This window comes from Phaseolus vulgaris, chromosome 4 (genome assembly GCF_051622355.1).
Source record: "Phaseolus vulgaris cultivar YP4 chromosome 4, ASM5162235v1, whole genome shotgun sequence".
Taxonomy (NCBI): Eukaryota; Viridiplantae; Streptophyta; class Magnoliopsida; order Fabales; family Fabaceae; genus Phaseolus; species Phaseolus vulgaris.
Genome location: NC_143501.1, coordinates 13,095,390 through 13,109,307, shown reverse-complemented (window position 1 = coordinate 13,109,307; position 13,918 = coordinate 13,095,390). Strand labels below are relative to the sequence as shown.

General features: G+C 29.4%; 1 protein-coding gene across 1 annotated transcript; it reads right to left on the bottom strand.

The window, feature by feature from the left end:
• Nucleotides 1–7,428: 7,428 nt before the first annotated feature.
• On the bottom strand, nucleotides 7,429–9,638 carry LOC137837278 (uncharacterized). Its single transcript, XM_068646237.1, has 2 exons — nucleotides 7,956–9,638; nucleotides 7,429–7,842 (listed from the first exon to the last, which is right to left on the bottom strand). The coding sequence occupies exons 1-2, from the start codon at nucleotides 9,115–9,117 to the stop codon at nucleotides 7,787–7,789; spliced, it is 1,218 nt and encodes a 405-aa protein (XP_068502338.1). The 5' UTR covers nucleotides 9,118–9,638; the 3' UTR covers nucleotides 7,429–7,786.
• Nucleotides 9,639–13,918: the final 4,280 nt, after the last annotated feature.

The window sequence follows — 13,918 nt, the reverse complement described above, 5'->3', positions numbered from 1 at the left end:
TAATTTCTTTTTCTAGTGTTCAACATTCCTATCCTAAAAAAATCTTACAAATCAAACCTTCTTCCTTTCCAATCGATCTTCTATTGTATGAATACTTCCTTGAGTCTTCTCCTGAAATATCTTCCACATTTCTATTTCACCGGAATTGCTTGGGAAGTTTATGAAGAAAAATGTTGTTTCATTTTTGTTTTCCTCCTCTAGCGTTGTTTCAATCTAAAAAGTAGACTCTGTCTTGAGTATTGATTAGTTTTTTTTACCATGAATAAATAAAATTAAGTGAAACACTTTAAAAATGTCTCAATATAAAATTCTCCAAGACCTGCTCATCACCTACCCATTAGTGATTCCAAAACATATTACATTACCATCTAAATTTAAACCACAGCATCTTAACACAGTCATGCTCTAGCTGCCTATCCCTTTCATATATTTGGAATGTTGTTCACAATTTATACTGCATAATCTAGTCCTAATTAATATCGACCAGTCAATTCTGCCAACAATAATCAGAGTTATATTTCTTTTAAATCTCAAATGCACATATCACAATCACTTTACTCGCATACCTGGCTACTTATTGTGACCACATTTTTGCTGCCTAAATTGTAGAAGTCCAACCCATTCTCCTTACCTTGCCATTAGCTTTACATTCGTTTTCCATCTTCAATCTCATCATCCAGAAACTTTACACACTTTGTAGGAACTAATAGAAGGAAATAAGAAAAAACAAAAACTTATAGCAACTGATTGAACATAATTGCACAAAATTAAAAAATTGATTTTATTCATTTTGATTTACTCAATCATATATATAATAAAATTACAATTACGGTAAGCTATCAAATAAAAATACTAACAAACCTATAAATTGACCATTAATGCAATATAAGGGTAAAATAGTTTAAGGGTAATAAAATCAGAATTAATAATAATAAAATCAGAATTAATAACCAACACTTGGCATGTGCAGGCTTCCACCTTCGTGTTCATTTAGTTTTCAGCCAACTCAAGCCCCAATCTCCACCTGACTATTTGTCTAGCTCTCGCCCTTGCTTCCTCCTTCCTCGTGCATCCGTACCTGTTACCTACGATAAAACATTCACCTTCTCCTAGCTGGCTAGGCGTGAAATTAGTCCTTTAAAACACATTTTATAAATTTTTTAACATAGCACACACAACACTTATCCATACACCAATCTAAATAAGAAAAATCTATCAAATATATTATTTCGAAATAATCCATGCCCAAACCTTAAATTGAGTTATACGAAAAATCTCCATGGGATCAATTTTGTCACTTCTAAAGATACCATTATTTCTATGTTTCCATATCTGTTTTATTATTGTCACCCATACACTTCTCCGGACTCTATTTACCTATTCATTCTTCTTTGACATCTTCAACTGTAACAAATGCGTTTTTGCATCATAATGGTTACTCATAATATATCCAACCAAGACTAACACATAGTTTAGTAATCAACCCCTTCACTACAAGAAAATCATTAAATAGAAACCAATTTTAGATAAATAAAATAATTAGTTGTTATAGTGACTAAATTAGAGATTATTTTAAAAACTAAAAAAGTTATTAATTTTAAATTAGTTTATATTATTAATAAATAGTTTCTAAATTGGTATCTAATTAGCTACCAAGTTTTTATTACCAAACTAATTGTTTTTTGTCTCTAAAATTGATTTCTATTTAATGATTTTATTGTATAATTTATCTAAAAGTAATCCACAATTTTCTTAAAACAAACCATCAATTATAAAATAGCTTTGTTGGACGAAATTATTCCACATGATAAGTACTTTTTTCATTATTAATTTAAGAAATTATAGACTAACTATGTCATGCAGTAAAATTTTGTATTCAATTTTTGTGGGTGAAAATTTAATGGACGACAACAGTATTCTGAATAAGATTACCCTATGACTTTTTTTTTATCAGCAAGTAAATTACCCTATGACTTAGTGGAGTGTAAGAAAACCATAACTGGACAAAGAACAATATTTGTACGAGATTCAAAATTATGGTTCAAAATTGATGATTGTAGTTTTGTACGTATTTAAAATATTTCTTGTCCTCCAAATATTAATAAAAAAATCTGTAGTTAATACTGCACTCTCAATTTTCTAAAATATTTTCGTACATCATCTAGACTTATAATTAATATGAGAAAAAAAAATAGTTATGGGAGGCCATTAATTGTGATTGAATGGACATAAAAGGTAGCACCATGTGTGCAAAAGGAAGCTATTTGTAGTTTGTTCTCAACATCTTATAAATAAGGGGCTGTGTATGTATGGCCAAAGAAGGAAGCATAATTGTTCCATAACTAACAAATTTAGTTTTAATTAAGCCTAATGCTCAACACTTAATTGAGAAAGTAGAATTATGGTGGGATTAAGTTTAAGCCCCATCTAAATATATGTCTTTTTTTAATGATGTTGTTTGCTCAACACTTTTCAAATATTTTTTTATTAACTTTTTTTTATCGATAAAAAAAATACACTCTTACAATTAATATATATCACATGCAAGACATGTGTGTAATGAGTACTCATAGTTAAGAGATGTAACCCTAACAAGATGTGAGCCCTTCCAAAAGCTTGTTAGTGATGATGTGACTTAGGAAAAGATTAGAAGAATGATTAAAGATTAATTTTTAGTTAGTGCAAATGATATTGATATTAGTTTAAAATGTGACCGAGGAATTAGAGCGTGAGAATAAAGGGAACGAGATTGTAAGTAGTACGATAGGTTTAAGATAGTAAAATTAAGTTTAACTTATTTGTATTAAACCAATTCACTCAAATGAAATCGGTTTAGTTATATATTATAAAATTGAAAATTTATTAATTAGAAATCAATTTTAAAAATAAAAAAATAATTAATTACTATATTAACTAATTAGATATTATTTTATAGATTAAAAATTATTAGTATATAAAGTAGTTTTTAAATTTATAAATTAAATTTTAAATTGATATCTAATTAGTTAATTAATCTCTAACTATCTACTAAGATTTTAGTTATCAATTTTACAAACTAATTATAGAAACTAATTTATAAATTTTATTAATAATAGAAATCATTTTATATATTAATAAATTTTGCAGTTTTTATAATAGTATATTATAGTAAAATATTTTATTATTAAAATAAAACAATATAATGCTTATGTATTTAAATATTAAAATATGATATTTGAATTGAAAAATTGATAAAAAACCTAATGGAGTTATGTGGACAGATAGATAGATGGAGACAGAGGAGCAAAGATGGACAGAGGAAGCCAATGAAGAAATAGAGAAAAAGGTTAGTTTGATTAAAAATAAACTGTATATACTTCTTACTGGAAGGTAATTTAACAAAGAATATATATATATATATATATATATATATATATATATATAAATGATAAAATTATTCTTGAAATCTTTAAGAAGAAATACTTTTTTTCATCTTTATTTCACCTTTAATTATTTTTATTTTTATTTAATATTAAAGATAAATTATTTTGTTAAAATTATTAAACTAAAATAAAATAAAGGATTAAGAATAGGAGTAACTTTTCCACCTTGGCACCTGACTAACAGAACTGCGTTGCAATTCGTCAATTCATATCTGTCTATTTAACATATCTTCAAATATAAGATTAGATATGTAAGAGAAAAGAGAAAATAAATAAAGTGTTATGAAAAAAAAATCATGTAAAAAAGAAATGAAAGAAAAAATTGCACTGTAAGAAAATTATTAAATAAAAATTAATTTAAAAAAATAATTAGTTATTATATTAATTAAATTAGATATTATTTTAGATACTAATAATTATTTTTTTAATCTAAAATAATATTTAATTTAGTTAATAAAGTAATTAATTATTTTTTGTCTCTAATGATTTTCTAGTAGTAGTGATAGATAAGAGTAGTAATTTTTCTTTAGAGATAATATTCTTGTGTGAGAGGCTCAGACAATAATTGTTAATGGTTGAACAATTGATTCCTTTCATTCAGTAAAAGGTTCTTTGACGACACTCAAGTGAGTATTAGATATTCAGGTGCAATTAATGTGGTAATAATACGTATATTTGCTTTGATTGTTATGCCTACTTATACGGTCTTGATGCTCTTTTACGGTTGAACTCTAAGATTAACATGCATACCATGATTAAGAGTGTATTACCTAGTTTTTCATACACTTTAATTTGTGTTAATATCATATTACCTTAATGCATTTTATATATGACAGTCGGGTACCGAAGTGTCCTGGAATTATTCGGTCTCTACCAGTACACTCATACTGAAGTGTTATGAAAAAAATTATGTAAAAAGGAAATGGAAAAAAAAAAGTAGGTAAAGCTAGTAATTTTTCTTTAGAGATGTCATAATAGAAAAGAAAACTATGCATAATTGCATTTTTTTTAAGTATATTTGTTTCCTTTTCTTATTCATTTTCCATTTGTTGTAAATTTTAACACCCGATCAGACTCCAAATTTAAAAGACAAGCAAATGTGTGTAGGCCATTTGAAAACTCTATGGCACTTTCCCAAATCATGTTGGGACCAAATCAAGTGTTGTAGTGTGTAATATGACTCATGATTTATATCATTCATGTAAATTCAACTTTTCATGAAAAAGAAAGCACGGAAAAAAAGGAAAAAGAAAAGTTGTATCATATATTAAAAAAAATGGACCAAACTATGTTGCACATCATGGAAAAGCTTCTCCACCAAAACATAGAATCGTAGCAAAATTTTGCCAGTAATTGTTTTAACTTATTAGTTCTTGAATAATACATTATCTTAGTTGTACAATTATATATATTCCATTTCATTTTCCTTCATGAATCGCAATAATTAAGTATGAGAACCATTTGAATTGGAAGATCTTCTCAATATCTGTGCAGATGCTCAAAGTAAACAGTGATTTGGGACGCAGTCTCTTGCAGAGTTTGTTTATGATCATTATTTCATCATATATATGTTTCCTTGAAATTTATATATGATCGCATATAGATACTATTAAAAATTATTTTATCTATGCAACTATGGATTCGATCATTATTTTTTTTATCAATAAAAAATAAATAAATTAATTGAAATATTTGATAAAGGATTCAACTTGTTTTTGACTGTTTTAATACTTTTAGTATAATAAAAGTTGAGATGAATAATAAAAGTTGAGATGAATGATAGTTTATATATAATTTTTTTTAATCATTACAAGAAAATCATCAAATAGAAATTAATTTTTAGAAATCAAAATAATTAGTTGTTATAGTGATTAAATTAGAGACTATTTTAGGGATTGAGTAAATTTTTGGTTTCTAAACTAGTTTCTATTGTTGTTAAATGGTTTTTAAATTAGTATCTAACTAGTCACCAATGTTTTAACTACCAATTATTTAGTTTCTAAATTTGATAGCAAAAACTTTGGTTGTTAATTAGATACCAATTTAGAAATCATTTAACAATAATATAAACTAATTTAGAAACTAAAAATTTATTTAGTCCCTAAAATGGTCTCTAATTTAGTTACTATAATAACTAATTATTTTGATTTCTAAAAATTGATTTCTATTTGATGATTTTCTTGTGGTGAACCTTTCAATACATATTTTAGGACAACCAGAGTTACAAATTTTAAAACGAATAATATCTTATATTAGTAATTCACAGTAATGATATTATCTTAAGGGTAAAAACATAACCCTTATATAATAAATATGAAATATGTATATAACCTTTATAAAAATATGTACTCTCCTAAACCCTAACAATTGTATACTCCAAGACAGAATAATTAAGTTTTGCAAGTTCTCTTCATCTTTGTTTGTTCATTGGGATAATTTTTTACCAAAGAAAAACAGTAGATGCTTATAGGTTTTAAAATCCTCACATACCTTACATGAATGGCTAAAAGCTTTTAGGTTAAAGCAAATGACGAAAGCAAATATAATCTCAGCCACACCTTTATGTGTATTCGAGACTCTTTATGTTTGCATTAATGTTGTTGATGAATTGAGAATTAGTTATAAGGGAAAAGAAACGTAGCACCAGTTTGTACAAGTAGAAAAGAATCAACATAACATAAAAATTAGGAAAGTCAGGTGAAAATCAAATCAAATCATATCAATCGAAGTATGTATGTCGTATCTGACATCACAGACGTAGTCTTACCAACAGTATATCTGTTCAAAGACAGTACTACATCTGTAATAATCTTTGCCATTTCATTTAGCAACCCACAAAAAAGTGTAGATACCAGAAAAAAAAATGCCAGAATAGAAAATCTTTTTGATTCTTCTAAATTAATCTGTGGAGAGAAAAATTAACTGTCAAATACCTGGACTCATGAATGTTAATCGCACAGTTAATGCTGTTATTTCTAGGTGGGAATATTAATATGCAGTTGGCAATTCAGAAATTCAATTTAGTCTTGGGAAGATACTCATGCATTTGTTACAACCAAGTGCTCTTAAGATGATCAAATGCAAAGCTTTCAACAAAAAAAATCCATTTCTGTAAAATATCACATCTTCTACTCTTAATTGTTGCTATTTTTTAGTGAATTAACCCTTTGGGTATCTAAAATCGTTTATTTGGCCATTTGCTGCTACGATATATTGTTTAAGCATCATAGAGCTCAGAATGGTCCCTAATTATATTCAAGATCTACAAGAGATGAAGATGTTCTATTTGAACGAAAAATTAGTGAAAGACATGATGAGACAACATGAAATTATTCACAATCAGAAACCAAGTTTCAAAGATGGAACTGCCAAAAATGAATGCTGCATCAAATATACATAAACCTGAAGTAGATGATAATTGCGATATTAATAGTGGTAATACGAGTATAAATACCTGTGTCCATTCCCATAATTATTTATGTAGCTGATACTTCAATCTGTCTATGCATTTAGAAAATTAATTAATATGTTACACCAAACTATCAAACCTTTTGAGACAAAACATGAATCAGATTATTTTAACTTGAAATAGCTACAACTAAAATGAAAACAAAATTGTTTGATAGAAAGCAAATCATACTGTCAAAGGTATACAAAAAAGACACCCCACTACTTCTTCAGAATTTCTCTATGATTTTTACAATCTTGTATGATGTGAAATCTAACGTGGTTTACTTCTATTCTTCTGTATTTAAGTTGAGTTTCATCTATTTGCAATCTCTATATACTTAGAAAAGTAGTATATTAATGAGTTTTGGTTTTTGTACTCACACTTAGTGATTAATAATGTGAATCAGGAAGTGCATGGCTACATGAATAGCTCGACTACAAACAGAAGCGGAAAAACCTTGAGATTTCTGTAGTACCATCTCCTCTTGCAATAAGGTATATAATCAAGTTCTTGAAAAGTTTTAATAACAAAGGAATATATAAATATTAGTCACTGTTGAACGATCTTAACCAAATATATAAATATTTAAAATCTTCTGGAAGGAACAGTTTCTTGATAACTAATTGACATTATGCAATGCCATCGACACTTTAAATATTGGTCAGAAACCAATACACGCAGCTGCAACCTTTGTGCCAACTGTCACACGCCATTGGCTGATGATGAGCAAAAGAAGATGAGGTACAAACATTTTGTGGAAAGGGAATATAGGACAGAAAAGTTACTGGTTGAAAACACAGAAAGTTGCCTTCATATGATTCCTTGGCAAACCGCTAGAAGAGTTTCATTAGAATCAGATGATACTGAAAAATACAAAAGGAAAAGGAAAAGCTAACACACACACACATACAATCTAGTGTAAACGTGGATTGGTGCACTCCTCCCAAGACTTTCCAAAGATTTGAAGCCCTGAAAATTGAAAACTTACAGAACTATGAATATCATCAAAATAGAAGGCTTCTAGAAGAGAGCTTAGTTAGCACTAGTATCATTTTCATGAAACACACAACAACCACACATACCTGTGGATGGATTCATGCTAGCTATGGCACAGAAGTTGGAACGGCCAGTGGATCCATTAGCATCCCAATTTGGAGATAAATTGGAGAAGGGGTGGTACTCACTGTTGTTGTTGAAACATGGTGGTTCCTTAGGGATCATAAGATTTTGGTGATGGTGATGAGAATAGGACATCAATGATGGCTTCAACTTTCTCTTGATCACTATGGATTCCTCAATAACGTTAAAGTCATCTCTAGGTGCTTCACTTCCCACAAGGTGATGAGGGTGAGTGGGTGACCTTGATTGATGCATGAATTGAGAGTGGTTATTTTCAATTGCAGGGTACTTTTTCTTCATGTCTTGTTGCACCCTCCCTGTGTTGGAATTAACATTGCACATAATCTTGTTACTAGTCCTTTCCCTTGCTCTTGCTCTTGCTTTCTCCCTTGACTCCTTCATCTTTGCAGGTTCCTTCTGTGTCCTTTTCAACTTCATCTTCTCCCTTCCAGCCAGCGATGTCGGTGACTTATTATCGCTTGAATCTAACCCATGTTGTAGGTTGTGTGGAGTAGCAGCATCACCAGTGATGAGTTGTTGTTTCTGCCTGATCTCGGAAATCACTTCACAGTCATCATCACACTCAGATGAAGAAGAGAAGCTCTTGGCTCCTTCTTCACTGTTGGTGCTGTTCTTGCTCCTTGCCAGCTCCTTAATTGCTCTCTTGGACTTGTTGAAGAGCCACTCAAGGGTGTTGCTGGCTTTGTCAAACCCTAGCATGTCTTGAAGATCAAAGAACTTGCGAGCAATCTCAATGGATAACCTCACCCTCCGGTCCCTCAAACCCTGAGAGGTGTAAATCTTGCTGTGTCTGTCTTTCTTAGCTGGCTTCTTTGTGAGGAAGCAAGAAAGGCCATAGTGAGGAGCACCACCACCACCATTTGGGTCAGGTTTGGTCATTGCAGAACCTCCACCACCACAGTTGTGATCTGTGACTGGCAAATTGCTCAGTGCTTCTTGGATGTTTGGAGGGTTGTGATGAGTTGGTAAGTAAGGCACAGAAAGTGGATCATGAAGAAGGGTGTTGCTTGCAGAAGCATTCTCAAGGTTGAGGAATGGAAAAGGATGGAATGAAGAAGATGATGAAGGGAAAGAAGGGTAGGGGTTGGAACTGTAAGGGAACATTTGAAGATTTTTTTTTTCTGTCTTTTCAATTAATGAGTTCGAGAGAGGGGACAAAAACCCTAGCTCTTGAAGAAGTGTATGTCTATCTTCCTCCGAACAATGAACTGGTTTTAACCCTCAGCTCCCAACTTAATGGTCCAAAGTGATGCCCCAACACACCCTTTAATATAAAGGGTTCAGAGAAGGGATAGAGCTAGAGAGTAGGGATGAGTTATGCCAACACTATAACCCATCCAAGAAGAAAAAAAAGAGTGCTTAAAGAAATGGTTAAGAAGAAGGGGTTTCAATTAGGCCAATGATGGAAGTTGGATTTGCTTTGCGTGCATAGTGTCTATTGTTATGTGGATGGATTATCTGCTGGATCTGGTTCGTTGGCAGCGAGGAAGAGAGAGAAAGAGAGTGTTGTTTGTGTCTGTGAGAGTGTGAGTGAGTGAGAGAGAAAGAGACTGTAATAGTTTAAGTAAACCGAGTGCAAGACACATAATTTGTGGGTTTTTTGCCTCATTATGTGGAAGCAACGTAAGCAGAGCAGGGGGTCAAATCATTCAACTTTTGAACCCGTTAATATGTGTGTGTTTTTTTCCTGTGATTGTCTCTGGTGTCGTTAGGGTTAGGGTTCTGCTTAGCCCTCACAGAATTTGAAGGAATGAGGGATTAAAAGTAGGTCTACGTAATCTCTGATGCGTTAATTTCAAATTATACATGCTTAACTTCTGAGCAACCAAAATGGGGTGCCTGGTGAAAAATTTATCACACATTGCTGTAGAAATTAACTAGTGAAAATTGGGGTTTTTTCCTATCATGGGGCTTCAACTTTTTAACCCAAGGGTTTCTAAAAGGTGGGTGGAAGTGAAACGGTGCAAACACGGTTCACTGTTTCTTCTGTACAAAAAAAGTTTTGATACCCTTCAACGAGGAAGGTAAGATAGTAAATAGTAACCAATTAATCAATCAATCACCAACAAAATTAACATCTCTCTCTCTCTCTTTAGATTCATATAAAACATGCACTTTCCATTCTGAATATTAATGAAAACTTCCGCACTCCATAATCATTTTTCAAAAATCCATACTTTTCAGACATTGTCACCATAATTTTTTTTGTATACCAGAAATCCACATGAGTATATAGTTTGTTACACTCAAGATATTAAAATGAAACCCTCATTATGATCCTTTGATAGAGTGTGTTAATTTATGTACAAAACCCAAATATATTTTCTTTACTATTGAAACAGTGAATAATCTTAATTGAAACAGTGGCGAAAAGGGATTGATTCTGAATTAAAAAAACAGAAGAAAAAGTACTAGCTACCGACTGAGCAAAAAAGACAAATTGGTAATTACAAAAATTAGGGTTCATTGGAGTGAACCGTACCTCCTACTGTCATTTTCAGCCCGGAAAACTCATCCAATCTCTGACACCATTGCTATGGTTGCAGTTTGAGAGTGGGGGTCGTCCCTGCCCTCTTATCAGTTTGTATATTCAGTAACCTGTAGTTGGTGTTTACACAGAGTCATGGATGGCTTCTTGGTCCTCTTTCATAACCTAAGCTCTTTGGATTTCTTTTGTACCTCACAACCTGGGAAAAGAAACTATATTATATACATGCATGGTACGGTTGGAGAATCTGCACTTGGATCTGAGTTCCAGTACTTGGCTTAGGTAATTCCTTCTCTGATAAACCTCTTCTTAATTTTCATCACAACCCTCCCTTAGTTGCTTAATCATGCTGCAACTTTTTCTTTTTTTAATACTACTTTTTCAACTCAGTTTTGACTTTAATACCTGTAGTTTTTTTTTAAAAAAATTTAAAATTACTTCTCTGGATCTCTAATATTATATATAGTTATATTTAATATGTTGAATAAATATTAATGCTTATTAGTGTTTTGATATAATATTTATTTTTTTTATCTTAAAATGAATATTGAGAATTAGAAATAGTAAAAATTTTTGAAAAGTAAAAATTGAAGAAAAATATTTTATAGGAACTAAATTAAAATCCAAATATTTTATAAGGATTGAAAATGAATATTTCAAATGGTACATAGGTGGAAAAAAGTAAAAAGAATTTATAGGAATTAAAATCAAAATTAATTACTATTTTTCTACTCTTTTTTCTCTGTGAGGGTATTGGATTTGTCAATGGAAAAGAGCATCACACCTAACTAGATAAATGAAGTGAGGTATTTCTTGTTATGGTTTTCCAATGCCATCCAAAAAGGGCATGTAAGTGTCTCTTCACCTCTTTCTTTAACCTGCCTTTTGTAGTAATATGGTAATCACAATTCACATTTCACATTTCACTATTCACAATACAAAATGAAAGATCAAAGTTGGAAATTTTTACAAACTCAAATGTTAAGACGTCTCATTCAGTAAGACTTTTTTTAAACACACGTTTTATTATTAACTAATTTTTTTTATATACATAAATAATCTTAGCTTTGCTCTTAAATAAGAGCATAAAACCAATGAACAGTGACATTTAAAAAAAAAATCTCAACTCAAAGTGTTTTTAGGAGTTTTTTTTTTATATAAGGAATGATATATTATGAAATGAACACAAGGGTTGGTTCATTTTTGCAAAGAATTAAGGGTCAATAAGGTTTTCACATCTGAATAGACTTTAGGAGTTATATGTTATCACTCTTGTTAATATATTTTATTCCAATTTTATACATTAAATATCCTAAATTTATTTTTAATTTTTATATTATAATTTTAAATTTCATTTTATTTAACAGCTAATTTTAAAAAAAATGATGCTTGACTATCTCATTTTTTTTTTCGACCTTAATCTGTATATTTATATTTATATTTTTTTTTATGTAATTTTCAATATTTTTTCGCTCATGGTTTATTAAAATAATTTTTATTCAATAATAAACAACATTTGGAACAAATATATCAAAGTTATATCAAAGAGTGTATGGTTACAACTTATTATACTATTATTTAAAGAAAAATGAGTTTTGTTTCCTGAGGTTTTAGTCAGACTTAGTTGTAGTCTTTATATTTTTAACTTTGTAAATTTAATTTTTTAACTTTAAAAAAAACATGAGTATACATTACAAAAGAAAATAATTAAATAGAAATTAATTTTAAAAATAATAATTAGTCACTCTATTAATTAAATTAAATATTATTTTAGAGATTAAAAAATTATTTGTATTTAAATTAGTTTTATTATTAATAAATAATTTATAATTTGGTATCTAATTATCTACCAAGATTTTAGCTACCAACTAGCACTACAAGAAAAAATGGTTTTAACGAGGTTTATTTTTACATTATCCAAGGTTAAAACTTCTATTAAGTCATTTACCCAGTGTTGCAGTTTCTCCCGCTAAACCATCTTTGAGAAAGGTGTTCCCCGGGTTTTTTTTAAACCTCAGAAAAAGTATTTCAGAACCCTTGTTAAATACCATGGGTTTAAGAACCTCCATAAAATATCATGAGTTTCAAAACCTCCACAAAATATCATGGGTTTAAGGACCTCTATAAAATACAATGAGTTTCAAAATTTTCATAAAATGACTTGCGTTTGAAATAACCTTCATTTTCCACCATATCTAACAATCCTCCTGATTTCTCTCTTCCACTGTAGACGCACTACTCCTCGGCACAAACTCAATGGTCATCAGCGACAGTCCTAAAAAGAAATCACAATTCAGCCACACTTATATCTATTATATGTAAGGAGAAGAACACTAAATAAGACACTATCTTCTTCTTACTCCAATATTGTTTCTTTCATCACCTTACTGCCCAAACATGGATCACAAGCCACTGTTACTTAGTTCGACAACAATTGGTGTTTATCACTGCTTTATATATCCTAAATAATTGCATTATCTATCAGATGTGGACTTGAAAGCCATGCGTGTTCTTCCTAAAGATTGCAAGAACATATTGCAAGAAGAAATTAACTTTGTTTTTTCTCACTTTCGCAATGAATTAATTATTAGATTCATTTTTAATTATTTATTTATAAATAGATTTAATTATATTTATTTATTGAAGTTTTGAAAAATTTGGAGTGTTTTATTGAGATTTTACAATAAATTTTTGAAATTTAATGAAGGTTAAAAAAAGCTATGTTATTTTGTTGAGGTTTTAGAATAAACATTTGGAATTTAACGATTGTTTAAAAACCTCCATTATTTTTTTGGGGTTTTAAAATAAACATTTGGAATTTAACGAAGGTTAAACAAACCTCCGTTATTTTGCTGAGGTTTTAAAATAAACCTTTGGAATTTAACAAAGGTTAAAAAAAATTATTTTATTTTGCTAAGGTTTTAGAATAACCTTTGAAACTTAACGAGGTTAAAATTTTTTGTTAATTAAATCAATTCCTAAGGTTTTATTAACCTCCGTTAAAACTTTTTTTTTTCGTGTAGTGTAATTAGAATATAAAGTTGGTAGCTAAAACTTTAGTACCTAATTAAATACCAATTTAAAAACTATTTATTAGTAGTAGAAACTAATTTAGATATTAATAATTTTTTAATTTATAAAATAGTATCTAATCTAGTTAATACAATAAATAATTATTTTTTTTTCTCTTTAAAATTAGTTTTTATTTAATTATTTTATAAAATGATAGTTTTTTTCCACATATTAATAAGTAATGATACTTTTTAAATGTTGCAAAATAAGAAGGGATATTATTAATTTAATCACTATTAAAAAATGAAATAGTAAATTCTTCAAATTAAAAATACGACCCAAAATCAAATTCCACGTAAAGATCAAAGAAAAAAAAATGGTTTTCACTAATTCTTAATACATGAT

Bases quoted from the DNA above. Each gene is read 5' to 3' on its own strand.
- LOC137837278 (XM_068646237.1), bottom strand. From the start codon at position 9,117: ATGTTCCCTTACAGTTCCAACCCCTACCCTTCTTTCCCTTCATCATCT. The intron at 7,843-7,955 runs GTATGTGTGGTT...TTCAATTTTCAG, and splicing joins TAGCATGAATCCATCCACAG to GGCTTCAAATCTTTGGAAAG.